The sequence below is a fragment of the Mustela nigripes genome, chromosome 17 (genome assembly GCF_022355385.1).
Source record: "Mustela nigripes isolate SB6536 chromosome 17, MUSNIG.SB6536, whole genome shotgun sequence".
Taxonomy (NCBI): Eukaryota; Metazoa; Chordata; class Mammalia; order Carnivora; family Mustelidae; genus Mustela; species Mustela nigripes.
This window is the reverse complement of record NC_081573.1, coordinates 25,609,653-25,637,344: the sequence shown is the minus strand read 5'-3', so window position 1 is coordinate 25,637,344 and position 27,692 is coordinate 25,609,653. Positions and strand designations below refer to the sequence as shown.

At 46.3% G+C, this 27,692-nt stretch overlaps 1 protein-coding gene across 3 annotated transcripts in view; it reads left to right on the top strand.

The window, feature by feature from the left end:
• Positions 1-27,692, top strand: part of ABCC11 (ATP binding cassette subfamily C member 11) — a 56,857-nt gene that overhangs the window by 14,816 nt on the left and 14,349 nt on the right. For 2 of the 3 annotated variants that reach the window (XM_059381175.1, XM_059381173.1), the window contains exons 9-22: positions 877-984; positions 4,615-4,875; positions 6,315-6,386; positions 8,737-8,861; positions 10,578-10,650; positions 12,295-12,498; positions 13,923-14,060; positions 14,155-14,251; positions 15,764-15,853; positions 18,557-18,660; positions 21,594-21,791; positions 25,524-25,750; positions 26,092-26,229; positions 27,467-27,653. In XM_059381175.1, coding sequence (XP_059237158.1) covers positions 877-984; positions 4,615-4,875; positions 6,315-6,386; positions 8,737-8,861; positions 10,578-10,650; positions 12,295-12,498; positions 13,923-14,060; positions 14,155-14,251; positions 15,764-15,853; positions 18,557-18,660; positions 21,594-21,791; positions 25,524-25,750; positions 26,092-26,229; positions 27,467-27,653 — 2,022 coding nt within the window. Of the gene's footprint in view, positions 1-876; positions 985-4,614; positions 4,876-6,314; positions 6,387-8,736; positions 8,862-10,577; positions 10,651-12,294; positions 12,499-13,922; positions 14,061-14,154; positions 14,258-15,763; positions 15,854-18,556; positions 18,661-21,593; positions 21,792-25,523; positions 25,751-26,091; positions 26,230-27,466; positions 27,654-27,692 lie in introns of all 3 variants that reach the window. The other variant, XM_059381174.1, reaches the window with a different exon arrangement.

Sequence of the window (27,692 nt, the reverse complement as noted above, 5' to 3'; positions counted from 1 at the left end):
AATACACCTTAAATAAAAAGCTAGAACTTCTTCTGCCTTCTCTCTGTGGTCTGACTCTGGCCCAGAAAAGCAGCAGCTGCCTTTTAGGGGTAGAATCCCAGTTCTCTGAGGAGAAAAATCAGGGGGTTGCTTTGGGAGAGCTTGGAATCCAGGTGGGGCTTGGGGTCCGAAAGCAAGAGGGAGAAGCATTTGAGAATCTGCCGCCAAGGGTTTGTTTGTGTTCCAGACAGCAAACACCTTGACTTGGCCCAGGCAGGCATGCACCAGAGAGGCCCCCTGAAGGCTTGAGGGTGGGCACAGGGGCTTTTATAGGATAAAGTCTCAGCAGGAGTTTAGGGTCACCCTGTACTCACACAGTGAAAGATGAAGGGAGTGGAGGTGGGGCATGGATTGGAAAGTCCCCCGAGGTACTTCAGGTCACATTCTGAGATCCTGAGAGAAGTTGTCTGCTTTGTCAGGGCAAGTCTCCAGGAGAAGAGTGAGGCATGGATTAGCCTTGAAGTGCAGGGACATTTGGAATATTAGAAACGAGTATCTAAGGCAAGGAAGGCTGAGTAGGATCGTAATGGCAGTAACAGTATCAAGCTCCACTGACAGTAGACAAGCTCTCTTACACTTTATTCCTGTACCCACGGATAATTTTGACCCTATTCCAACGGGAAAGCGCAGCTCGTTAGGAGAGGGGACCTGGCCAAAGTCGCAGAGTCACCGGGGAGCCAGGCCTAGAGACACAGAGACCTTAAGAGGAGTGCTCCTTCCCTGCTCTTTCCAGTCTCCTCAAAATACCGGCTCTGTCCCTCCCATGGCAGGGGAGCCTCGGGGGGTGGAGAGAGAACAGAGATGCGCCCCTCACCACCTCCTCCCCTCCTTGCCCAGGCTTTCACTACGGTGGCCACCTTGATTCCCATGCGGCTGTCCGTGTTCTTTGTGCCCTTTGCAGTAAAAGGCCTCACGAATTCCAAGTCCGCGGCAGAGAGGTTTAAGGTAAGTAAGTGGTTGGAGGACTGTTTGCGTGGCTCTCTGTTTGGGTGTTCGCTTGCCTGCAGTCATCGTAATGTTCCTCCTGAATGTGACCCTAGGCTAAGCCAGACGCCAACCTCCACGGAGAGGGGTCAGCCAGCTCAGGGACCTCTTGCACCCAGGCTGCGATGGGGGCTGGGAACACAGAGGAATCGGGCCCTGGGGCGGTCTTAGGACAGTCCATACAAACCAGGTCTCAGACAGGAGGTCTGCAGGGTTACCCTGATGGTTTTGCTTTTTTAAAAAAATCGTATTTGTTGCTTGCATTTAAAAACCTGGAAATTCTATATAAAAATCAGATTTCTGGATTTTCTCTGAATAATCAAAAGATCTGGGAACATCGGACCCACATTTCCCCATGGCCACAAACACCTGGAGTTGAGGTGATAGTTGTCCTACTTAGATGAGGCAGTGGGATAAAGTTTCCTGCTGCCTCCCCTGTGCCCTACTGTATACCCTACAGCCCCCACTGTGCCCTACTTGACACTGGGGTTGTTTCACCAACCATTTATCCTCTTAGTAATGGTCTACTTCACTTTTTTCCATGGCTGGTCTTGCTCCTAAAGCAACTGAGTTTAAAAACCCTTATCTAGGGGTGCCTGGGTGGCTCAGTGGGTTAAAGCCTCTGCCTTTGGCTCAGGTCATGATCCCAGAGTCCTGGGATCGAGCCCCACGTGGGGCTCTCTGCTCAGCAAGGAGCCTGCTTCCCCCTGCCCCCTGTCTCTGTATGGACTGTCCTAAGACCTCCCCAGAAGCCCTGAAGCTCCCCCCCCCCAACCTGCCTCTCTGCCTACTTGTGATCTCTGTCTGTCAAATAAATAAATAAATAAAACCTCTAAAAAATAAAAAATCTTATCTAAACCAATTTACAAAGTCATCTCACTTAATGCATGTAGTTCCCAACTTATTCACTCTCTCATTTATTCAAAAAATATTTGTTGAGGGGCACATGGGTGACTCAGTCAGTTGAGTGTCTGCCTTTGGCTTGGGTCATGACCCCCAAGTGCTGGGATCAAGCCCTCCTTGGGCTTCCTGCTTGGTGCGGAGCCTCCTTCTCCTTCTTCCTCTGCTCCTCACCCCACTCCTGCTCGTTCTCCCTCTTGCCCTCTCTCTAATAAATAAATAAAATCCTTTAAAAAAAAAAAAAGTATTTATTGGATACCCACAGCCTGCCAAGTACTGAGACAGAACATACTACTGTGAGCCTGACCAATGGGATCCCTGCTCTCAGGAACTTACAACCTGGTATTAGAAACAGGAAACTAGCAAGTGAATTAACGGTCAAAGAAGATAACATCAGATCACATGGAGAGCTATGATGTCAGTAAAACAGTGTAATTTTCTAGAGAGTATGTGGGGAAGGGCTGGGACAAATCTGGGTGTGCTGGACCCAGAAGGCCCCTCTGCTAAGGTGATTTTCGATCTGAGTGATGATAACTAGGAAGTGCAAAAGCCCTGAGGCTGGAATGAACTTGGCTTGTTTGAGGAAGGATAAGACAGTCCATTACTTATGAAGAGCCCCAGTAGCTCCCCAGACTTCTCCACTGCTGAGCAGGGCTGAGCAGGGCTCCCTGCTGCCTTCTCTCTGGCCGCTGGTATACTAGGCTCTCCCATCCTCCCCTCTGTGCCTGTTTTCATTTGCAGGGTGGGCAGAGTTGAGGAAGCTACGGTTTGAACTCCGAAGGGTGGGTAGGGATGTTTGCTGAAGAAATGCCTGGAGAGATAGCTCAGAGGTCAGAGAGCTTTTGGCTAGGGATGGTGTCATTATGGTGGTGGAGAAGGGAGCAGGAATGGTAATGGTGAGAGCAAAGGACTTGAACCTGGGGTTGTCTCCAGGGGCTGGTGCAGTATAGGGTGGCCCCTTGGATGGACACTAGCTGTCTCATCAGGGTATCTTCAAATCCTTGTGTTTCAGCCACTGAAGTTTTCTATCTGGTCCTATAGACATTTGACCTTGAGACCCGTAGGCTAGAAGGGGGAGGAATGATCCCCTCTCCCTCCTTTGTACCCCTTGGTGCTATAACCCAGCTCCCAAATGCCTTTGGCTTTTGAACTCTGGCCTCCCAGTTTCCAAGGGCACAGAAAGGAGAGCCCTGAGCCCTGAGGGAGGACCCCTCCTTGTAAGCAACCACAGGTAGGAGGTGAGCTGGCTTCTGGAGCTGTGGACCTACTCACTGGGGTTCTAGAGAACGCACCCAGGTGGGCACTCTCAGCAGGGGTCTCCAGGCCATTTTTCTTTCCTTTTCTTTTCTTTAAGATTTTATTTATTAGACACAGAGACGGAGCGCAAGAAGGGAGAGCAGGAGGCAGAGGGAGAGGGAGAAGCAGGCCCCCCAGAGAGCAGGGAGCCCGACGTGGGGCTCAATCCCAGGACCCCAGATCATGACCTAAGCCAAAGGCAGATGCTTAAAGGACCGCTGCCTAGATGCCCCCGGACCATTTTTCTTTTGGGCTGTTTGCTACAAACAAGTGAAAAGCACTGAATGGTGTAAACATTAGAGTTTGAGAATACATTTGAGGGTTTGGGGGTAAAAGGACCTCCTGTTTTTCTTCCTTTTAAGCCCATTTATCAGCATTTGTTAATATCCAGATGTGTGCTTGTCATACTGACTCATTAAGCCAGTGTATCACTCAAAATTTAACTAATAAAATTAAGATATATGTGGTAATAATTTAAGCAAAGGAATGAGAGCCATCAGTGGTTACCCAGTGGTTATGTCATTAAAAATAACTAAACAAGTAAGTGCCCAGCTAACTAAACAAAATAAAGGGACTCCTGCAATTCCCAATGATGACTGTATGCCTTGACTCAAATGTTACAATTAACCTAATCAAACATACCTCTGATGCTCAATTTAAAAAAAGAGATCACCTTTTTAATTTTGAAAATAGCCTTTTATCTTTGCAAAATCCTGTGCACTCATTGTAGAAGGTTCAGATTGTGCCAAAAGTTACAGAGAATAAAAATCGCTCAACATCCACTATCTAGAGATAAAGCCATTGTCCGAAATGTCAAGACGTATCTTTCTATATCTTTTTCTTAGCAAATCTGCAGGGAGAGACGTGTGCCTATGATTTAAGTGCAGTGAGATCATACTTCCCAGCTGCCTCTTTTAATGCTTGCCCTCATGTATGTTTCCCAGTCAGGAAGATGGAGACACAGAGAGGAGTGACCAGCTCCTGGTCACACTTTGAAATCTATGGCCCCAAACAATTTCCCGCCAAAAGGGCAGGATATTCTTTTTTAATTTGAATATTTTTGAATATTTACTTTGAATATTTAAGAATGAAATTTAATTAGAAAAGTGACACGTCTGTCTGACACGTCTTGTCACCCATGTAAAACCAAACAGAAAAGAACAGAGCAGGCAGTAGGCAGATATCGAAGAGTGGCCCCATGATCCAAATCTTGGAAAACCCTGATTCAGAATTCCCACCAGCAGAACCTGGCTCCCTCTGAACTAGTGGTGATTCTTCAGACTTCTACTGTTTATTAGGAGTTTATAAACCAGACCTATAGGCAGGCCAGTGAAACGGGCAGACATTCTTATTAGACTGCGGAACTGAATTCCTCCTTTCTTTTTGTCTGTACAGAAATTTTTCTTACAGGAGAGACCTGTTTTGTACGTCCAGGCATTGAAAGATCCCAGCAAAGCAGTGGTTTTGGAGGACGCCACCTTGTCATGGCGACAGACCTGCCCGGGGATTGTAAATGGAGCTATGGAGATGGAGAAGAACGGGCATACTCCCGAGGGGATGACCAGTGCGCAGCCAGCTCCAGGAGCCCTCGGGCCAGAGGACACAAAGGACAGCCTAGCCCCAAAGTTGCACAAATTAAACCTAGTGGTGTCAAAGGTAGCCTTATCCAGGCCACACAGGAAGGCTGGCTGCCAGACTTTCGGGGCCCGAGGCTTGAGCTTCCTGGCACTCTACTGTTTCCTTGGCTAAAAACTGCATCTCTAAATACCTCTTTTAAATACAAATTGTTCACAGAGGGCAAGCACAGGAAACCTTTCATTCTTAGGTGGAAATGAACTGATATCCAGAATTTTTATTAATTAATTAATTAATTAATTAATTGTAACAACAAGACCCAGAATAGAAAGCTATATGCTGGGAGAGAAGGGGAAGGAGACTAACATTGACTAAGGTGCTAGTATATGCCAATTTGGTTGTTCTGTGAACTCACCTCATCTGACTTCTTCTCTGACTAACATTTGCAAGGGCAAGCTTCCCTTCTTGTTTAAATTTCACCTCTGCACTTTCAAGTCAAATTTGGTTGCATTCCCTCCCATCAACGCAGTCCGTTGGTGACACTCATCAGCTCTCTCCTAAATCCACTATCATGCTATTCCAGCTCCTCTAGGACCCTCCTCATCAGCCCCTCTGATTCCACTTTTGCCCTCTTACTATTTTTACCATGCAGTGGACAGACGGCTCTTTCTAAACCATAAACCAATTCAAGTCACTCTCCTGCTTAAACCCCTTCAGTGACCTCCTGCTGCACTTAAGATATAGCCCAGGTATCCCTTGATCATCCTGCCCATAGCTCTCATCTCTTCTCCCCGTTAGTCCCCCCCACACCAGCTACACTAGCTTTCCCATAGCACTTTGGCAGTCAACCTGGTGCCTGTCTCATGACCTTTGTCCCTGCTGCTCCCACAGCCTGGAACGACCAGATCTTTCTGTGTCTGTCTCCTTCCTGTCATTCGGATCTCAGTTGCAGTGACAACTGCTTTAAGAAGACCTTGCTGGCCAGCCCGTCTATACTTGCTCTGGTTCATAACAGCCAATTTGTTTTACTCAAATCATTTATTATCATCTGATATTGTTTATATATTTTGTGGCTTATTTCATGGTTCATGGCTCCACACGAGAATGTAGCATGAGAGTTCTTCTCTTCACTACTTGGTACGTGGGAGAAACTCTAACAGTCTTTGAGGGAGCAGTGAATGAATAAATGAGGGAAAGTAGGCATGAATTCTGTGAGGCTGGCTTCACTGTCCCCATTTTACACATGAAGAAACTGAGGCACAGAGAGGCTAAGTGACGTGCCTAGGATCATAGAGTAGAATAGGTGCAGATCTGAAATTTGGGTTTCTTGCCCGAAAGGATCTTCTATCCATGAATTTCTCTCTATGATCTCCATGCAACTTCCTTCCTTGGAGGTTGTGGCATTGAGCTTTTGCTTGTCTGAGGGGCTTTGGGGTCGGGTGTGCAACCACAGACCCTCCCTGGGTGAGTGGGAGAGTTTGTGCTGTTCCAACGCCACTCTGTCCTCCTTGGCTTTGCAGGGGACCACCTTAGGGGTCTGTGGCAATACCGGGAGTGGCAAGAGCAGCCTGCTGTCAGCCATCCTGGGGGAGGTAAGTGACTTGTGACCACATGTATATGCACTCATGGGCGGTCCAAGGATTCCCAAGCTTGAGTTCCCCCAGTCAGTCACACCATTGCTTTCTTCCTCAATGGGGTCTGATCCAATACACCTTTTATAAATTGAGAGCAGTTAGGTACGCACTGAGGGGGAGGTGTGCTATAAATACACCTCCTTCTCACCCTCCAGCCAGGAAGGCTACCCCCAAGATCCGCTGGGGGTCTGCCCTCACCTGTTTTCTGTGCTCTCCCCACCCTCTTTGTAATCAACCAGCTAACAGGGTGATGATACAGCATGTTTCAATGTTTAATATGATGATAAAAGTCATCTCATGAAGCCCATCTCAGAATGGGACATGGGTCCCTTGTGAGACAGCATCAAGAGTGCAATGTGGAGGGAGAAAGGAGGAGGAAGAAGGAAGGATGGGGGAGAGGAGACCCTCCCGTGTGGGATGGGACAGTCTTACGCTCCAACCATAGAATTTACGTGTCTGCTGGGTGCCCTTGCCTATGAGATCCGAACTGTCCAATTCCACGTCAGTGGATGTTCTTGAGGTCTGCTTAGTCTGCACCTAAGCAGACATGTGGCTCAGCCCACTCTCTCCAGTTTCTAGGAAACTCAACCTGTTTCCCCTAAACAATTGAGGTCATATTGCACAACTCTCACTGTACCATACCTTAAAACAGCTGCAACACCTGGGTTGAATTTATGGCCACCTCCCCAAGGGGGTTCTCACCAGCACTTACCCCCTTAGCCCCAGGCTTCCCCAGTCCTGGACTGCTCTCTCTGCCCCCTCCTTTCTTTGCCCATCATTCCTCTGCCTATGCTGTTCAGAGAACAACAAGTTTTTTCCATTACCCAGCTCCTTCCTCAGCTCTTTCTCCCAAATAGTATAGCCAAACTCATCATCTCCTTAGAATGTGGTCATATTGTCCATAGAACTTTTTCCAGACAGCTCAATTCTTCATGCTCTGCATGTGGTGGCCGTGCACAATTTCTTGGCAATGGGGAAGACAAGGTTCTACTTTTAAGAAACAGTAAACATAGCCCTGTGCTAAGAGCTCTGTGCTTAGCCCTGTGCTAAGAGCATCCCATTTCCCCCTTCAACCTGAAAACAACCACATGAGGAAAGCACAGCCATTATGGCTAGTTTATGGGTGAGCAGATGAGGTTCCGAGAAGTGACTTGCCCGAGGTCACAGAGCAGGTGAGGTGGGAACCAGGGTTGAAACCTGGATCCACATGGTGTCAGAGATTCATTTTCCCCCACAGCAACACTCCCTGGGTAGCCTCCCTCCAAGTCCACCTTTCCATGCAGCTAGTGGTTCCTAAGTTTCTTCTTGAAATAAACCAGTAACTATCCATCCAATAAAGGAAAAACAAAAAGATGTCATTTTAAGTTTTGTTCTTATTAATTAAAGCCTGGCTCCAAATCAGAAGTAAGAAGCATAGAATCATAAGGAGGAAGGGGCACGGTATGGTGATATCTGATGCTGGGGTGGTAGGGATGGGGCTTATGGCCTTTTTTTTTTTTTAATTGTGTTTTTAAATTTATCAAACAGAAAGGCAGGAAGACATAAAAGACCCATATACCCATCTCCAGATTCAACAGTTGATAGCATTGGCATTTTTGCCACATCTACATAGAAACACATTTTGTAGAACTATTTTTTTTAAAGATTTTTAATTTATTTACTTGAAAGAGAGAGAGAGGGAGAACACACAGAGAGAGGGAGAAGCAGACTCCCTGCTGAGCAGGGAGCCTCATGTGGGGCTCAATCCCAGGACCCTGAGATCATGACCTGACCCGAAGGCAGACATTTAACCAACTGAGCCATCCGTGCCCTTGTAGAACTATTTTAAATTACAGAAATTATGAGAGTTTCCCACTTATTACCTCATCATGGTGTCCCCCAAATAAGAATATTTCCCCATCTGTGCACAATGACATTGGCAATAATTCTGTTGATATTCACAGAAGGTCAGAGATGACCTGGAACCTTCTGTCTCACTGTGAAAAGCATGGAGGCACCACTTGCTAGAGACTGGGACTGGGGAAATAAGCGAAAAAAAAAAAAGTATGAGGTGTCCTCAGTGCAGACCTTGGATTCGAGTCACAGCAGGACCTGGCCTGGCTTAGCTCTAGCTGAATTCCCTATGTTCCCTGGACTTTCCCTCAGACTCACTGGTGGGTCTGGGAGAACCATATGAAAAGTCCCATTTACATAGGAGAGCCCCAGGATCCTGGCAGGAGTGGCACCCTAGGCCCTGCAGCTGCTGAGCCAAGCAGGGTCTACCCCTGTTCCTCTGCCTGTTCCTAAGGCTAGACTCACTCTGCTGCAGATGCACTTGCTGGAGGGCTCGGTGGGGATGCACGGAAGCCTGGCTTATGTCCCCCAGCAGGCCTGGATCATTGGAGGTAGCGTCAGGGAGAACATCCTCATGGGAGGCCAGTATGACAAGGCCTGGTAAGTTTCTGGGAGGGTCCAAGAAGGACACAGGTGCATGGGGCTGGTTATGGGAGGGATCCCCCCGCTGCTAATAGTAATTTGACATCTGCTGATACTTGCTGTGAACTCACTTATATGCATTAATACATTTTATCCTCACTGTGAAAGAAAGATTATTATCATACCATTTTCTAGATGAGTCAGCTGAGGCCCCAAGAGGTTAAATAACTTGCCTAAAGTCACAAAGCTTGGAGGATATTCGTGAAACACAATCTGAACCCAGTCATTGTCAGGAACATCATGCTTAGCTGTTATATGAGTCAAAATAACTCTCCCCCTTTAAAAAACATTTAAACTTCGTTTGTATTCATTCATTCTCCACCTCCAAGTCAAAAGGTAAAACAAATGGGGTGATGAAGTCATGTGATGTAGAAGAAAACAGTTTGGATTCATGGTCTGGTGGGCCACCCACCACCATCCTTGCCCTTCATGGCCTCTCCCACCCAGAGTCTGGGGCTAACCTGCTAGAGACACGCCCTTGAATGTCAGGAGCCAAGTCTGTTCAGCGGAGGATGTACAAAAGCTGCCCCGAATGCTTACCATTGTGCTTCCAACTCTGGTGGACCCTGGCCTCCTTTGACTGTTTGCTTGATGGTGCAATCTGCTCCCAGTAGCAACTCGGAGGGGCATGTGTTTGTATGACGTCTCCAGCTGGCTGTCCTCTGGGCTGCGCAGCGTTGGGTCCAACACCAGCTCATGAGCTCCCCCATCCTGCCTGCTTCTCTTCCAAAGTTGTCCAACTTGGTTTAATGGCATCACTGAACTGTGTATTGCAGTGAGCCCAATGCCTTGTGTCCTCTGATACTTCACAACAGATTGGTCACCCACCTTGGACAACTCTGTCTCCTAAAGAGGTCTTGTCTTTTTCTCTTCTTCTTCATTTCCACTGCCAGTTCTTGCCCGTGATCTCTTTGCTTGGACTGTTCCCACTGCCCCTGCCCTTGGCTCCCTGTCTCTGGTCTTCTCTTTCTCTGTTCCATCTTGGGTCCCACCTCCAGGGTAGTCATCCCAAAACATAGCTCTCACCTTGTCATTGCTCTACTTTCAGAAGGATACAACTCATTGGGCAGTTTCGAAGTATTTGGTCAAAGATAAAAATGCACCAATTGCTAGACTCAACATTGCTAGGTATTTAATGTGTAGAGAGTGTCACCCATGAACACAAATGCCCCTGTGTAAGAGTGTTCACACTACATAGTTTTCACAGTAGCAGACGACTAGAAAAAACCCCAATGTCCATCACAGGGACATTGGTTAAGTAATTTATGGTGCAGCCATATAACAAAAATACTATGGTGTCATTAAAACAATACAAACCTATATTTGCTGCAGGCAGACGTACACGACCACATTATTTCTGAATGAATACATAAGAAACTGTAATAGTGGCTGCTTCTGTGAAAGCAACTGAGAGTTAAAGATAAGAGAGACTTGCTTTTCCCTGTATCTTTTTGTTGTTGTTGTTCTGTTCAAATATTTACTAAGTGCACGTATTAGATTGAAAGAAATAAGGGGAAGAAAGAAATACAAAAAGCCTCCCATGCTTTACCATTAAGTGCGGGATCAAGTCCAAATTTCTGAGCATGGTATGCAAGAACTCTTTCTTCCCAACTTGGGAAGGCTGGAAGGTCTGTGGCGGGGCCCCTTGTCCCTTTAGGTCTCTGTCCTTTGCAGGTACCACCAGGTACTCCATTGCTGTTCCTTGAACCGTGATCTGGAAATTCTGCCCTTTGGAGACATGACAGAGGTGAGTGGGAGGCGAGGATCCCTTGTCTCTATTGTGATGGTGCCTTTGTAATGGTTTACTGGGGTCCTCAGGCTGCTTCCCGAGGTGGGTGGAGGGCGGACTCTGGCTGTTTCCCCAAAGCAGCCCATGGCTGCCTCAAAACCTTCCCCACCCAGGGAGGAAATGGGCTCATCTTACAGTAAAAGCTGGCAAAGAACCTATCTTACCCCACAAGGATGGGGAGCTGACCTCAAACTCCTCCTTTTGGAGCAGAAGCAGTGGAGAACCTGTGAAGATGAGAAACCTCCTATCTATCCCCATGTCCTCCCCTCTCCCAAGTCCCACCCTGCCCCCTCTGGCCAGCTCAACTTTTGCCAGTGGGAACAGGAGCCATGGCTTCCCAATGGCAATATGATTTATCTTTTCATGGTAATTCACCATCTTGCACATTTGTAGACACCTTTAATCTACATAAGACCTTTGAAAGATAAAAGCAATATTGTTGGTCTTACCTATTAACTATTATGTCTGTCTGCTGAGTATTTAACCAGGTGCAAAAGACTATTGTAGCAACTTGAATGCACTGTCTTAGGTGCGCCTCAGGTAATTCTTGGAGTTCAGTGCTTATATTATCCTTCTAAGGTGGGTCTGTAAATCTTTGAGGTAAGAGTGCTCAGTTGTCTTGGTCAGGGTTTAGCAGAAAGAAGGTCTGGTCTATAGAATGGCATCCACAAGTATGGACCTCATCACACTTGAGGTTTAGATGAGTTGATACATATAGAATACTGTGAACATGCCCAGCCAGAGTGGGTATTAGATTAGCATGAGAGCACAGTAGGTGCTTAGTAAGCATAGGCTGAGTGAGGACTGAATGCAAAACTAAGCCTTCACCTGGGCCAACCAGCCTAAGGACACACAGTGGTGAACCAGAGGCAGAGCAGTGACAAGAGGTCACCCTGCTGCTCTTTAGACTCTGCTTCTTTTCTATAGAGACTGCAAGAGTTCATGGTAGAGCGGGAATGGGACTTAGTCCCTGGTGCTCTTGTCCTCAGGTCTGACCGAGGGATGGGCCAGGCAGCAGATGCCTGGCATGATAGTCTGCAACGCTGCACAATAATTCTCTTTGCCTGTTAATGGCTCTTAGTATCTCCTGACATAAGGTGCTGTGTAAGGTGGCCCTTCCCATGACAGCAACAGTAGAGCCCCTTCTGGCCGTTGCAGCCCTGTCCTATGGAGTGGGCTGTACGCAGAGCAAACAGTCTTAGACGACGAGGACTGATGGTTTCACAAGTCGACAGCTGCTGTCAACAGAGATTTAAAACCCAAGAAAGATATAAGGAGATGCTCTTTCTTAGGAATGATTTGTTTTGTTATCTAAATTGCTAAAGATTTAAAATGTCATCTGAGATGTTGAAGGGTTTAGGAATATTGCATCTAATTATGAGTTATAAAAATTGTAATTAACTGAAAATCAGTGTTTTCATTCCCTACTAAGCAAACTTGGAAAAAGATTTTTTTCAAATACCAGGGGTGCCCAATCACGAGGAGTGTGCAGGAGTATGCACTGAGGGATTTCAGTCTGTCACATCTGGCCACCTGGCTGGTTTGAGCACACCTCACTGGGCTCATCTTCTAGACACAGTGACTTTGGCTATCTGTTTGCAGATTGGGGAGAGGGGCCTCAATCTGTCTGGGGGACAGAAGCAGAGGATCAGCCTGGCCCGTGCTGTCTACTCTAACCGTGAGGTCTATCTCCTGGACGACCCCCTGTCCGCTGTGGATAGCCATGTGGGGAAGCACATCTTTGAGGAGTGCATTAAGAAGACGCTCAGGGGGAAGACAGTCATTCTGGTGACCCACCAGCTGCAGGTGACCACCCTTCCAGGGCTCTGGCCACGACCAATGGCTAATGTAGATCCTCACGTTTCTGCCGTTGATTCCGTAACAATCTCCCAGTGGCTGCCCCTTCATCTCAGGCTGGACCTCAGCATTTGAGGAACGTTGTAAAAAACCTGGATCTCTTCTCCTTTCCACGTGGAGATTTCTGTAGCTGGTAAAAACTGAAACCAGATTTGAAGGTCTCCTTCAAGATTTTGTGGGTTGGCTCCTGCTTTTAAAGTTATGATAAAAGAAAAAAAAATCTTTCAGAGAAGAGCTCCTGAAGTCTCATGTTCTTTGATGAAGTACAGTGATGTGTGCGGGCAGGGCTGCCTCTCATAATACCTTTATCCTAGGTATTTCCATGCTTGGTTTTGGCCTCAAGACATTATTATTATTTATCCCTCTCTTTCCATTCTGGCCTATTTGTGTGTGTGTGGGGACAATACATTTCAAACATAAAAACAGTTTAGGGGCACCTGGGTGGCTCAGTGGGTTAAGCCTCTGCCTTTGGCTCAGGTCGTGACCTCAGGGTCCTGGGATCGAGTCCCACATTGGGCTCTCTGCTCAGCAGGGAGCCTGCTTCCTCCTCTCTCTCTCTGCCTGCCTCTCTGCCTAGTTGTGATCTCTCTGTCAAATAAATAAATAAAATCTTAAAAAAAAACCAGTTTATAAAATAATCTACTGAAAACCCATGTGTCTGCCACCCAGATGGTACAAACATAGATCCCCTCTCAGACTGCATTGTCTCCTCCCTCCTGCTCCCCTAACTTTGCTGTTGGTCATTCTCGTGCAAGTCCCCATACCCTTAGAACACGTGTATAAATCTCTAGACATGATAAGGTGTCCTTCTGCTTATTTTAAAGCTTTATATAATTGATAGTTTACATTCTAATTTGCTTGTTTCACTTGACATTGTATTTTCGAGATCTTCCATGTCGATCCATGCAACTTGATTTGATTCTCACTGGCGTAGCATTCCGATATCTGAATATTCCAGAATTTATTCTTCTAGGATGGACGTCAAGGTTGTTTCTCATTTTTCACTTTTACAGAAAAAACCCTTTGGCGTACATCTTTTTATAGATGTCTTTATGCACATTTGCGACTTTTGGGGGGCAAAGGTTTAGGAGTCCAGTTCATAATTGTTTAAATATTTAGCTTTATTAGATATTATCAAGTTGCTTTCCCAAGTCTTTGCACTAATCTACAACACCACCTACCTTTCATGAACGTTCCCTATACCTCCCGTCATCACCTGCGCTTGGACGTATACAATGTTTTAAGACTTTTGCCAACATGGGGATATAAAATAACATTTTACTATGATTTACATTCACATCTTGCTTTTGAATGGTGACGTTGACTATCTTTTCGTATGCTTACTGAAGGCCTTATTTCTTCTGACTCTTCAGTATTTAGCATTTTGTGACCAGATCATTCTCTTAGAAGATGGGAAAATCTGCGAAAAAGGAATTCACAGTGAATTAATACAGAAAAAGGGGCGATACGCCAAACTCATCCAAGAGATGCAAGGAGGAGGGCGGACACAGGTGACCTCCACCCCACCCCACCCCGCCCCGCCCCGCCCTCACTACCCCCAGAGAGGAGCAGCCCCTGCATTCATGGCATGTGCTTTCTCCCCAGGACAAACCACAGGACACAGCAAAGCCAGCAGAAGACCCTCAGGTGCAAGGGCAGGCCCAGACCAGCTGCCAGGAAGAGCCTCTCCATGAAAGTGCTGGTAATGGTGCTGGGAAACAGGGGGGGACCTCTGCCAGCCTAGCTGGGTCCTCCAGAGGTCCTGGCATTTCCTCCTGGACCCCAGAAGGGACCATGTCCTTTACTATCTAGAATCCTAGACATCCCATATACAGGTTAAATATCCATGTAGTTGAGGGCTGTGGGGTGTGGACTGTGCTGGTTAGGAGGCCCGAAGATTCTCGAGGTGAATGCTGTGGGAGGCAAAGCTAAGGGCGTGTAGAGGAAAAGGCAGGGGTAGGGTGTGGGTAGTTTTGGCCTAAGCAGCATAAATTTAATGGTAAGACATTCATGCATTACATATTTATTGAAGAAAAAAAAAAGCATTAGAATTCAGAAATAAATTGGGCTCAGTCTTGGATATCCCCAAGCTCAGGGCCTTGCTCTTTTCTAAGACAGGACAGCAGGGCAGGAAGACAGTTCTGGATTTGAATTCTAGCTATCTGCTTACAAAGCTTTGTGACCTTGGCCAAGCAACATAACCTCTCTGAACCCTCATTTGCAAAAGTGAAGGTAAGTTTGCAGTGTTGCCATGGAGATAAGATGAAGTCAGGTGTGTATGGAGGCCTCAGGATAGGGTCTGGCCTATTGGAAGATCTTGTCACCAAGAGCATCTTCAGCTGTGAAGGTCAGAAAATGATCCGGGCAGAAAAATATTGGAAGGAACAGGTGTAGATCACAGAATGATAGGAAAAGTTGGAGAACTAAGCCTCAGCAATTTCAGAGTATAAATAGCAGGAATAGCTGCAGAATCTCTTTGAAGAAAACCTACTCCAAATATTTCCCATCCTCGTGTAGTTTCCCTCAAGATTAAAATTCCAGGAAGAGAGTCCTCCTCCCCAGGAGAAGTTAGGGAGTTATTAGAAGAAGAGAGAGCCTTAGGCAGAAACCACAGATGACCCCACAGTGCTGCTTCCTATTGTTGCTGTCGTCACTAGCAGCATCTACTGGTACTTCAGCACTGGTTTCCCTGCCCTGTTCTAGGACAAGAGTCTGCCTGAGTTAGTGCTACAGTTGTTTTCTGAGGACATCTCAGAAGCGTATTGCTGCAAAGCATCTTAGCAACCTTCGATATAGGCTTGCCAGTTGTCAGATGAGGAAATAGAGAGGTTAAGGGATTCGCCCAAGGTTGCACAGTATTGTAATGACCATTCTGGAAACCAGTTTTCTGGTCCTGGATCATTGCTTTCTTCATTCTCTCTGGCTGCTTCTCCCAACCCATCAAGTTTTTGGAAACTCCAGACACCCCCGGGTTTTTGAATGGCTGGGGATGAAACCTCTTTCTGGGCTCTGGAGTCTAGGTCAAGCAGAGTCTTCCCTGGAAATATGCTGGTTGCAGTTGGGCTTGGGTGAGGCACTAGAGCTGGAAGGTGAGGAAGGTGGTAAAAGGTGGAAGCCAGGGGCTGAAGGCTTTGTAAAATCTCTTTTTGACCTTGGAAGGACATGCAAGTGATTGAGAGGCATATCATTTCCTTCTTCTCTTACTCTCACCCAGTGCTGGAAAATCAGCTCACAAGGAAGGAGAAGATGGAAGAAGGGTCCCTGAGATGGAGCATCTATCACCACTATATCCGGGCAGGTGGAGGTATGATCTGCCAGCTGCCATGCCAGCCCCGGGGCTCTCTCTCTGACCGGTCCTGTCACTGAAACTGGGTCAGACGGGAATGTGTGTAGTCATGCAAAGTAGGGAGACGCAGGGGAGTCATGCCTGTCATGGTTTCACAATTCCAGTCTCATCCACAGTCCATGATAGTAACCCTACCACCATAGTCCGTGCTGAAGTTAGGTTTCATGTTGTGTTAAAATGTACCTGGGATTTATTATAATCAGGTATGGTAAGACATGCTGACATGGAAATTATTATCACAAAGGGAGAAGTTTATGTTCACAGATCCCTAGAAACAGGAGACATGGCTTGCCATGCCGGGCCACATGGAGAAGTACCAGGTTGGTCAGAAGGCAGAGGGAAGGGAGAACATGGCTGGGAGTTTTTGTGGGAAGGAGTAGGTAAGGCAGGGAAGGTATGCTGAGTAAGTTTAGGATTATCTAGTTTGAATAAGTCTGGGGGCGGGGGCTCTGGGCTATAGGATTGGTGCCTAGTTAGCTGGCATCTGGCCCTCAGTGGTTTTGATGAGGAGGTGGTTGGGAGGGTGGGCTTCGGATTGGTTGGTTTGTACAACACAGGGAGTCATCTGCTGTTTCTAGGAATCATTCAGTCATGGGAGGAGCAGTTTCCCCAGGATCAAGGCCCCAACTACCTGCCGCAGCATCACGAATACAGAAAATAAGAAAATACAGTCCATACAGTACTGTTTATTTAAGTAGTGTTCAAACTCTAAGTCCTGAGCCACCAGGGGGTTGTGAAATCATTCGAGTGGATTATAAGCAGCACTAAAAGAATATAGAACAGAATGGAAAAATTTCTGTATGCATTTCATATAGTGACACTGGCGAACCTTTTATCTTGGTATGTATTAAAATACATTTCTCATGGTGATGAGAACTAGAAGTTTCAAAGTTGCTTTACTAAATGGTAGATATCACCAAATTCATATAAATATAACTCTACATTGTTATAAACATAAAACAAGTATGTGATACTGTACTTTTGAAGTAATTTAAGAGACTTTTTTAAAAAAAGATTTTATTTATTTATTTGACAGAGAGAGATCAAAGTAGTCAGAGAGGCAGGCAGAGAAGGAGGGGGAAGCAGGCTCCCTGGCAAGCAGAGAGCCCCATGTGGGGCTCGATCCCAGGACCCTGGGATCATGACCCAAGCTGGGCAGAGGCTTTAACCCACTGAGCCACCTAGGTGCCCCAATTTAAGAGACTTTTGAAAGTAACTGTGACTCCATGCCAACTTTTTACTTTTGATTAACTTTGGAACCTCATCCCATGAAGGTGTATCTTCTTTCTACCTGCCTAGGGGAGGAAGGAGTAGGCTATGCATAGATCACCATTCTTATCCCTTCCACTGTGGGCACCCCTGCAGGGCAGAATGTAGTGTTTAGCTAGAATGGGGAACAGAAAATGCTTGTGAATGTATGAATGAATCCAGCAACCAATTGACCTGTATTTTCAAAGTACTGATTATGGGCCAGGCACTGTGCCCCGCTCTGGAGGGGAGAGGGGAGAGGGGAGAGGAACCCTAGTTGGAGAATTACAACATTTGCATTCACCATGTAGCAAGAAAGATCTCTGGCCAGGCACAGTCTCCCATGTCATAAAAAAACAGGTGGTCCTTGAGTGGAGCTTAAGGAAGGGTTGAATTCAAGGAAAGAAATATAGGCCGGCTGCCTGGCTGGCTCACTCGGTAGAGTATGCAACTCTGGATCTCAGGGTTATAAATTTGTGTTCCCCATTGGGTATAGAGATGACTTAAAGAATAAAATCTTAAAAAGAAAAAAAAAAAAGCAAATACGGGCATGGGGTCACTGACTGGATAGGTAAATAGAGTGCTGGATCAGGGGACAGATGCTGAAGGAGGGAATACACTCTTGGTTTTCCCATCCTTGGCTTTTTTGAATCCAAGCTCTACCCCTTACCACCTTCAAGACCTTGGGCAAGTTTTTTCCTCTACCGGAGACCCAGTAAATGGGGATAGGAATAACAAACTCAAACATAATGCCTACGTTTAGTACTATGCCTGTCGCTTACTTCATAGTAGTCATACCACATCAAACGTAAGCTGTTGTGGGGGCCCTGGGTGGCTCCATCGGTCAGGCATCTGACTTCGGCTCAGGTCGTGATCTCAGGGTCCTGGAATCAAGCCCTGCACTGGGGACTCCGCTTCTCCCTCTGTTCCTTTCTCCACTTACACACTTGCCGTTTCTCAAATAAATAAATAAATAAATAAAATCTCCAAAGAAAAAAAGAGAGAGATAGTTGTTTTTCTTATGGAGATTGAACCTTCCGGACATGCATAAGGAGAACTACTCTAGAATACCGCTTTTGTGCCAGGCACGGGGTTGGGTGTTCGGCACACATTCTCACCTGTCATCTTCAGGGTGACCCCATGCAGCTAGTATGACAATCGTCACCAGTTCATGGGTAAAGAAGTGGAATGTCACTGACATTTGATACTTTGCCCAGGCTAGCATAACCTGTACGTGGTAGAGTCAGGGTTTGACTCCCGGACATTCTAACCTTGGGACCCAGCCCTTTTCCAGTCTTCCCGTGCATCCAAAGTAGATGCAGGTCAGGAAGATCCAAGGGCTTGGGAGGACTCAGCAGCTTTATCAGCCATTGCCCTTCACCTTCTTGTGGCACCCCTCTTTTCCCTCCCTAGGTTATGTGATCTCTGCCACTGTTTTCTTTCTCATGGTGGTGATCATCTTCCTCACGACCTTCAACTCCTGGTGGCTGAGCCACTGGCTGGAGCAGGGCTCAGGGGTAAGTGTCATGGTGGGAATTAAGTGTGTTTTTGTGGGCTGGAATGGAGTTGGGCAGCTTCCTATTCTTTGGGCCCCATGAGGGTCAGAATGTGGGTTGTGGAACCGGATGACAAGCCCAGAGCCTGGTGTTGCCAAGTCCATAAGTGGAAGAGCACTAGAGAGGACCTCTGAGAGTCAGAACATGGCGGGGAGGGCTCCCTCCTAGCTCTGGCACCCTGGGCTCACAGAATGAGTGGTCACTACACCAGTGAGTCATGCGTAGTCTCCTCCGGACAAAAGCACGAGGTTTCTGCCCCAGACAGGTCCTCAAGAGTGCTTTGCATTCCACCTTAGTGATACGGCCTTTGGTAGCTGTTTTCCTTCTCACTTTGCTTCATGTAAAATGTGCACCCTCTGTTGGGGGTGGGGAGGCCACACCAAATACAAGCACAGCTGATATTGATGAAAGCAGGGAAAACACATTTTACTCAATCACTATGGGTGTCAGGGGAAAGAGCTGAGAGCCATTCCGATATGTGCACAGGTGATTTTGGCATTTTAAAGGGAGAGTGAATCTGGGGGCTCAGTAGATTCATAGGAGTGAAGTTAACCAATGGTTGGAGGGTGTGAACGTGATGAGGTCAGCAGCGTCCACTTGCTGGCTGTTATCGAAGTTAGGACTCTAATCTTCCACAGAGACCGGGAGACAGAGGCTATATCCTTCCTGATGGTTACATTTCAAAGGCATGGTTCCCAAGTTCTTGGGAGAGATGCTTTAGGTTGTAGAAACTTCATATGCATAACTATGAGCACTTTTTAATAAGTGCTCTGAGAAAAAGAGATCGGGGACATACCCTCAGATGTTGGCTGTAACAAACAGTAACTTTTCCTGCTGGTAGTTGAGCTCTCTTAGGCAGGCATTTTGATGGGAAACCGAGTTCCCTCTCTCAGGCAGAGGTTGGGGTCCTCCTAGGGACATGCCTTGAGCCACTAGAAGCCATGCTCAAGTTTGGTTAAGTTTGTTAGTACAGGGGTTTGGATGGAGTTGTTTTGTGTTGAGAAACCTACAGTTCTCAGCCATTATGTGCCTGGTTAATTCATTAATCTTCCCAACCACATTTTGTGGTAGGCACTCTTTCTATTTTACAGAAGAAACTGTGCTTAGAGAGGAAAAAGAACCTGCCCTAGGATGTGAAGTCCTCTGCTGGGACTTGAACTTGGTCCTCTGGTTCCACCCTATGTTTGCCTAGATGTCTACTTGGTTAACTTTTGAGTCATGTGTCAGGCAAGGTTTGCTCAGGGAAACAGAAGCCACCCGACATATTTAGAACTTACACAGATTTAATACAGGAATAAGAGGCTACACAATCATTGGAAGGGCTCCAGTGACCTCTGCAGCAGGTAGTACTAAAGTGGCTGATTCTCAGAAGGACACTTGCAAGCCACTGGCTGAACTCCACATTCCACCCACATGTCCATAATTGCCACCAGCGTGTGATGGCTTCTTCTCTTTCAGCTTTGAGATTTCCTGTGCCTGCATCTCTTTGGCAAATCTAACCTGAGACCAATGCTGGTAGGATTCTGGGAAATCGAGTTCCCAAGAATGTAGAAGCACCAGGAATGATGCTGGGTAATAATCCAGCACACATTTCTAACACCATAGAGGGAATTTACCAAGTCATTTTCTACCCTGGCAGAAGAAAATAGGCCTCATTAGAAATCAGGCTGCCTTGGGACAAAGACGCATTGAAAGAGGGATGAAGAGAAGTCACTCAGGGAGCTGAGTTTAGGAGACTGGATAGTGCATGGAGGGAAGAGGTGGAGTCAGGAGACAGACTAGTTTGCCTGCTGTTATAGTGGTCCAGGATAATGAGGGCCTAATCCAGGGCAGGGCAGTGAAGAGGAATAGGAAGAGAAAAGCAAAAGCACCAAGGGGGAAGTTTTCCACGTAAAGATTCATCCCATACAAACTGTTGGCGCTAAATGTGACCCCGGGAAGAGGATTTTCTCTCTGCGTTGAATTTATCCCTGAATTCAGGTGATCTGAATCCCCAAAGATGGAAGACTCACTGTTTTCCTCTAGTCCTACACAATGCTTCTGATAGCCAATGTACAGGTTTTTCCCCAAATCAACCAGTTCTCTTAACTCCAGATACCATGTGTGTGTCCTACAATTCCATTCAGTTCTGACACACCAGGAGTTAGTGTAGACTCCCCAGGTTAAAGACTGGGTTCAGATGCCAATGATAAGTCTGAACCTCCTATACTTCTGGCAGACAAGCTATCATTTGGGGGTTCCCATGACTCCCTTTATGAATCTGATCATTTGCTAGAATGGCTCACAAAACCCAGGGAATGCTCTTTTCAGTTTATTAGGGGGTTATAATAAAGGATACAGATGAATGGTCAGAGGAAGCACTCCATAGGGTGAGATCTGGAAGGGTTCTGGGTGCAGGAGTTTCTGTCTCTGTGGAGTTGGGTGCACAACCCTCCTGGCATGGGATTATGCTCCTCAACCCAGAAGTTTTCTGAACCCCATGCTTTAGGGACTTTTATGGTGGTTTCATCACAGTGGCATGATCAATTATTAATTCAACCTCCAGCTCCTCTCCTCACACAGAAGATGAGGGGGTGGGGTTGAAAGTTCCAATCTCCTGCTCATGATTTGTTCTTTTTGGTGACCAGTCCTCCATCCTGAAGCTTTCTAGCCCTCTCCTCTGACCAGTTGTCTCAATAGCTACACAAAGACACTGTATTTGCTCCAGAGACTCTAAGGGTCTTAGAAGCTCTTATGTCAGGAACCAGAATCGAAGGCCAGACAGTAGAACAAAAGATGCTCCAGCACACCTATCACTTAGGAAATTACGGGGATTTTAGGAGCTCTATGCCAGGAACTGGGAATAAGATGAAGTATATTTCTTACCAAACCATCCTCTCTGTTCTTTCTTGAAGACCAACAGCAGCCAGGAGAGCAATGGAACGACTGCAGACTCGGGCGACATACTGACCAACCCTCAACTACTGTATTACCAGCTGGTGTATGGACTCAGTATCCTGCTACTAATCTTCACGGGTGTCTGCTCCTCAAGGGGTTTCACCAAGATCACAAGGAAAGCATCCACAGTGTTGCACGACAAGCTCTTCAACAAGGTGTGGGCCCAGGCAGCGGCTGTGGCCACGGGCTGAGGCCTGACCTTGCCCAGTTTTTCCTTTTCCTTCTTTCTTTCTGTCTGTCTTTCCTTTCTTTCTTTTTTAAGGACTAGACTTTTTTTTTTTTTGAGTAGTTTTTGACTTAAGAAAAACTGAGTGGAAAGTACAGAGTTCTCATGGGTCTCTCACCAATCCCCCAGTTTCTCTTGTTATTAATACCTTGCATTAGTGTGGAGTGTTTATTACAATTGATGAGTCAATATCAATACAGTTATTATTACTATTATCATCATATAGATAAGGTTCACTCTTTGCATTATACATTCCATGGGTTTGGGAAAATATATATCTGCCATAAAGTGTCATACAGAATAGTTTCACGGCCATAAAAATCCTTTGCGCTCTACCTATTCATCCCCCTCCTTCCTCCAAAATCCTGACAACCATGGGTCTTTCTTATTGTCTCCTTAGTTTTGTCCTTTCCAGAATGTCATTTAGTTGCAAGTGCACACTGGGCTACTATGCGGGTGAGAGCAGGATTGTAAAAGCTTAGTGTCCCTTGCTGGAGGGTCGATGGTCATACCAATGTTGGCCTCCATTGGATGAACACTATCACATACAGTTGCTGTTTCCTTTGGTCTTGTCATTGTCCCAGGTTCCTTTAGAAGTGGTGCTATTATCCTTATTTTACCGATGAGAAGACTGAAATCCTTGTGTGTAACGGTGAGAATGTGTTATGGTTAAAATACCAAATTGTCTGTGGCATCACATTGCCTCCTGGAAATGTCGTTGCTCGTCCCCTCACCTAATGTTACTATGCACAGGTTCTGGAGTGGGCATTGGGCTTACAGCAGTGAATGAACAATGCAGGTGTGGTTCAGGTTATCATGGCCATATAGACTATTCAGGAAAACTGATGACAAAACAGGCTGTTATAATACAATGTCCAAAATTAACCACTGGGCAGGGGCCTGTGGGATCCTAAGAACCTAACAGGCACCTAACCTCAGCTTGTGGGTGTTGGAGGGAAGGATAGGAGTCCAAGAAGACTTCCTGGAGGTAAGGATCTCTCTGCTATGATTGAAAGGTTGAGTTGAAACACTTTCACCAGCTTAAATTAGGAGGTGAAGAGAAGCAAAGCTTTCCTAGGGAACTGAATGGTGTCCCAGAGGGCAGGTGCTCAGAGAATTAGAGCAGGAGTTTTCACCGGTGCTCTCCAGAGGTGAGGGGGACATCTATCGTTCAGTGTAAACTGCATGCAAATTGTGTTGACCTTTCAAAGTGGGGAGGATGAGGTGGAGGCCTCTCCCTACACCTCAGGTAAAGCAGCTGGCTTGGTGGACCCAGAAAACAGGAGATGAATATTCTACCTGAGGCCAGACACTTTTATTACCTTTACTATGGCTTCTAAAGTTCTGACTCTGCACTCCTAGATTCTGGAAAAATCCATTTCTCAGGCCTCCAAGTGATAAATCCAATTTTAATTTTTTTCAAGTTTTTTTTTTTTTTCACTAGAAAACATGCTTCGTTTTCAAAATATGTTCCTTTTTGTAGTCCTTTTATGGCTTTGTTGATTTAAAATTGTCTTTGTAGTTTTAAATAATCACTGTGAAGGACAAACCTCTGAGATAATTGGCTCAACTACAAACACAACAAACTGCAAAAACAGATTATTTTGACACTTATGGGGCAGCAGAAACACTTTCTTCATGCCCTCACCATCTGTTCCTAATCCTGAGGGATGGTGGGCTCTTACAAAGACAGCTTAGTCACACTGCAGCTGAACCATATCCTGTCCCTGTGCACCTCTCTCCCTGCACCACACCCCCTCTGCCCCCCTCCCTCGCCGTGAGTGCTCAGAGTCCTGGAGGGCGTGGCTGTGATTTCTTGAAGTGATTGTGACAGTTTTTGTTGCTCTCGATCATGTATTTCACAAAAGATTCTAGAGAGAAGTTGACAGATAATTTAGAGGCAGAAAAAGTGAGGAAGCTCGTCATCTGTCCCTCCCAACCTTCCTGCCTCCCCTTCCTACCTTAGAGCCTGACTGTTAATGTGAAGAACATTTGGTCAGTAGCACCCAGGTATTTGCAATGAGAGCTGCTGAAAGGGACACTTCATGACTCTATTAATTACTATTCATTGATCATCAAAATGCACTCCTCCCCTTCATTCCTTCCTTTGCTTTTGGCCTTAACAGACACGATTAACTTCTACTGATATATTTTTCTTGTGTTAACAGCTTGAGAAATGCATAGGGAAATGAAAGTGGTCAGATTGTCAGCAGCTCAGCGTCGGGAACCTTTAAGAAATGCCTTCTCTAAAGAGCATGGTGTGCTGGGACAGGGGGTTAGGAAGCCTTGTGGGAGGTCTGGTATGGTTTTGTTATTAACTACTTGGGTGACCTTGAAACAGATTGATGAGTGGCCTCCCCTTCTCTGGACTTCAGTTTCCCCACCTGTAAAATAAAGACACCAAACTGGATGCTTTTGTTAGAGCCCTTCTTGTGTGAAATATTCTTTAATCTCCAAAGGGCTTCCTGTCCACTGCTTTTAGAGACCAAGTTAGAACACTGCCTTCAAGAAGGGGCGGTCATGCTTAAATTCTACCCAAGATGCCAAGTCATATGCAACTGCAAGGGAGTTGCTGTTACTAATCTTTGGTGATCCTGGAAAAGGGTCCCATCTGTGGAAAATAATCAGAGTTAGTATTTTTAATTTATTTTTTATTTTCAGCGTAACAGTATTCATTATTTTTGTACCACACCCAGTGCTCCATGCAATCCGTGCCCTCTATAATACCCACCACCTGGTACCCCGACCTCCCACCCCCGCCCCTTCAAACCGCTCAGATTGTTTTTCAGAGTCCATAGTCTCTCATGGTTCACCTCCCCTTCCAATTTCCCCCAACTCCCTTCCCCTCTCTAACTCCCCATGTCCTCCATGCTATTTGTTATGCTCCACAAATAAGTGAAACCATATGATAATTGACTCTTTGCTTGACTTATTTCACTCAGCATAATCTCTTCCAGTCCCGTCCATGTTGCTACAAAAGTTGGGTATTTATCCTTCCTGATGGAGGCATAATACTCCATAGTGTATATGGACCACATCTTCCTTATCCATTCGTCCCTTGAAGGGCATCTTGGTTCTTTCCACAGTTTGGCGACCGTGTCCATTGCTGCTATAAACATTGGGGCACAGATGGCCCTTCTTTTCACTACATCTATATCTTTGGGGTAAATACCCAGAGCTAGTATTAATGGAATGTTAATTAGGAGGCAGGAACCGTTCAGAAACTTGTGTTTTACTGTTTGTCTTTCTTTCTTTCTTTTAGCTGTATTGAGATATAATTCACATAATCATAAAATTCACCCTTTTAATAAAGTTGCACAATTCAGAGGTTTTTAGTCTATTTGCAGAGGTGTACACTCTTCACCACAACTCTGAAGTGTCATTATCATCCTCCTTTTACAAATAAGGACCTTGAGATTCCAAGGGCTTAAGTAGCTTAAGCCCAAAGTCACACAGCAGTAGGTGGAGGAACTGGGTAACCTTGGAACCCAGAAGATTGTGGAGCTCATTCTTTTAACCATTGCTCTACTCTGCCTCCCTTGCACACCCCTTCAGCTGGATCCTACATGTCTTCAGAGCCTAACGATAGCTGACATCTTCCTCAAGTCCCAGAGCAAGACCAGCAGCTCTCCATTGACCTGGGTTGCTTTTGTTCCTGCAGGTTTCTAGCTCTCCCATGAGCTTCTTTGACACAACCCCAACAGGCCGACTCCTGAACTGTTTTACGGGGGACTTGGATATCCTGGACCAGTTGTTGCCTGTCGTTGCTGAAGAGTTTCTGCTACTGGCTTTGATGGTGGTCGCCATCCTGTTGACTGTCGCTGTGGTGTCTGCATACATTCTGCTGATCGGAGTCATCTTAGTCACCATTTGCCTTATTTATTATTTGTAAGTGGGTTCTTTTTGCTTGTGAGCAGGGTTTGTGACTTGGGATACAAGCCTGGAATCTACATAGAACTGGGTTGTCCCTGAGGTGGATGGTCCAGATCACTCTCTTTCTTTCTTTCTTTCAAGATTTTACCTATTTAGTTGAGAGAGAGAGAGAGAGAGAGAAGAGAGCACAAGTGGGGGGAGGGGCGAAAATAGAGGATCTCAAGCAGACTCTGTGCTGAGTGCAAAGCCCAACATGGGGTTCGAATCCAGGACCCCACAATCATGCCCTGAGCTGAAGGCAGGTGCTTAACTAACCGAGCCACTCAGGCACCTCAACTCCCTCATTCTTGATGCAGGAAGTTTAAGAAGGTCACCAGCTTGTTCAAGAGATTGGAGAACTACAGCCGCTCCCCTCTGTTCTCCCACATCCTCGCCACTGTGCAGGGCCTGAGCTCCATCCATGTCTATGGAAAAACTGAAGACTTCATCAGCGAGTGAGTCCTGCTGCTGCTCTCTGAGGATGATGGGGCTGTGGGGATGGTGGGAAGCAGGAAGATGGGGAACTGAGCATCAGGGAACAGCGTCCTCTTCACATTGGTTTATTTCACTTATTTCTCTGAGCCTCCAGGACCTCATCTGTGAGATGATGCTTATAGGAGTAACAAATGTGAGTGAGGTAGACAATGTCCGTAAACCTTAAAGAAACGTGGACGTTGCATATACATATTAATATAATTATTAGCAAGGAATATTGCTGGGGCAGCATTTCTTGCATGGTTCTTTTTCTTTCACCTCCAAATAGGTATTAAATTTTAATAAAATACAAGGAATAATAGCTTTCTAAATTACAGAATTTCTTTCACTATCCATATCTATAGATTTGCCTTCTAAATGTTTGTTGAAACAACAAAAAATCCTATGAGTGCTGCTGAGGCTTCATTGTGTCATATGAACCAACCCATTTGTAAAGACCAGTCACCATGGTCTGCATTGAACCATGAGATGCTCATAGTCTGGTGGAAGACAGGAGACACAGACACAGATTTTTGTGATAATATGGGGTTGAATATGACTGATAGCATAGGAGAAAAGCAGATAAAAGGACCTAAGAGTTCAGGAGGGAAAGAAGTGACCTGCAGCTGGGTCGTAGGTGAGGTGGCATCTAGCCAGGCTTGAAGCCAGGTAACCCTTGAGCATGGCAGTTGGCATGTGTTTGGTTAACTGGAATATTGGATGAATCACGGCACCAGCTCTCCCGGCGACACTGGGGAACACTCAAGGACTGTGCAGATCCTGAGACTGAGGGCATCCTGGAGTGATGCATTCATTCACCTACCAGGTGCTCTGCACCCACTGGGAAGGCAGCAGGGAACAAGACAGGCACAGCTCCCATCCAAGGTGGGTAGATACTGGGAAGGGGTTGCTTCCCTTCACCCACTCATAGATCCTGGCATTTATTCACTCTCATTGGCCCAGTTAGGGGAACCTACCCCAAATGACGATGAACCAATCATCAATGCTGGAAGAGCCTGTGCTGAGAGCCTAAGCTGGTCAGAGCTTACTCCCTGGTCTGCAGTCAGGTCTGCTCCATGGCTGAGAAAGGGGCGGGGAGGAGGCCCCTGAAGAAAAGTCAGGTTCTTCTGGAACTGGAGCTGGATACTGAAGGAAGCAACAGTGTCCATTCTCACAAAACTCTGGGTTAGACAAGCACGTGTGGCTTTCCTTTCTTAGGTTTAAGAGGCTGAATGATATGCAGAATAACTACCTGCTGATGTTCCTGTCTTCCTCGAGATGGCTATCCCTGAGACTGGAGATCATGACCAACCTGCTGGGCTTCGCTGTGGCCTTGTTCGTGGTTTTTGGCATCTCCTCTGCCTCCTATTCCTATAAATCCATGGCTATCAGCCTCATCCTGCAGGTGAGGAAGGGGCTCTCAGATAGTGGGGGCTTGGCTTGT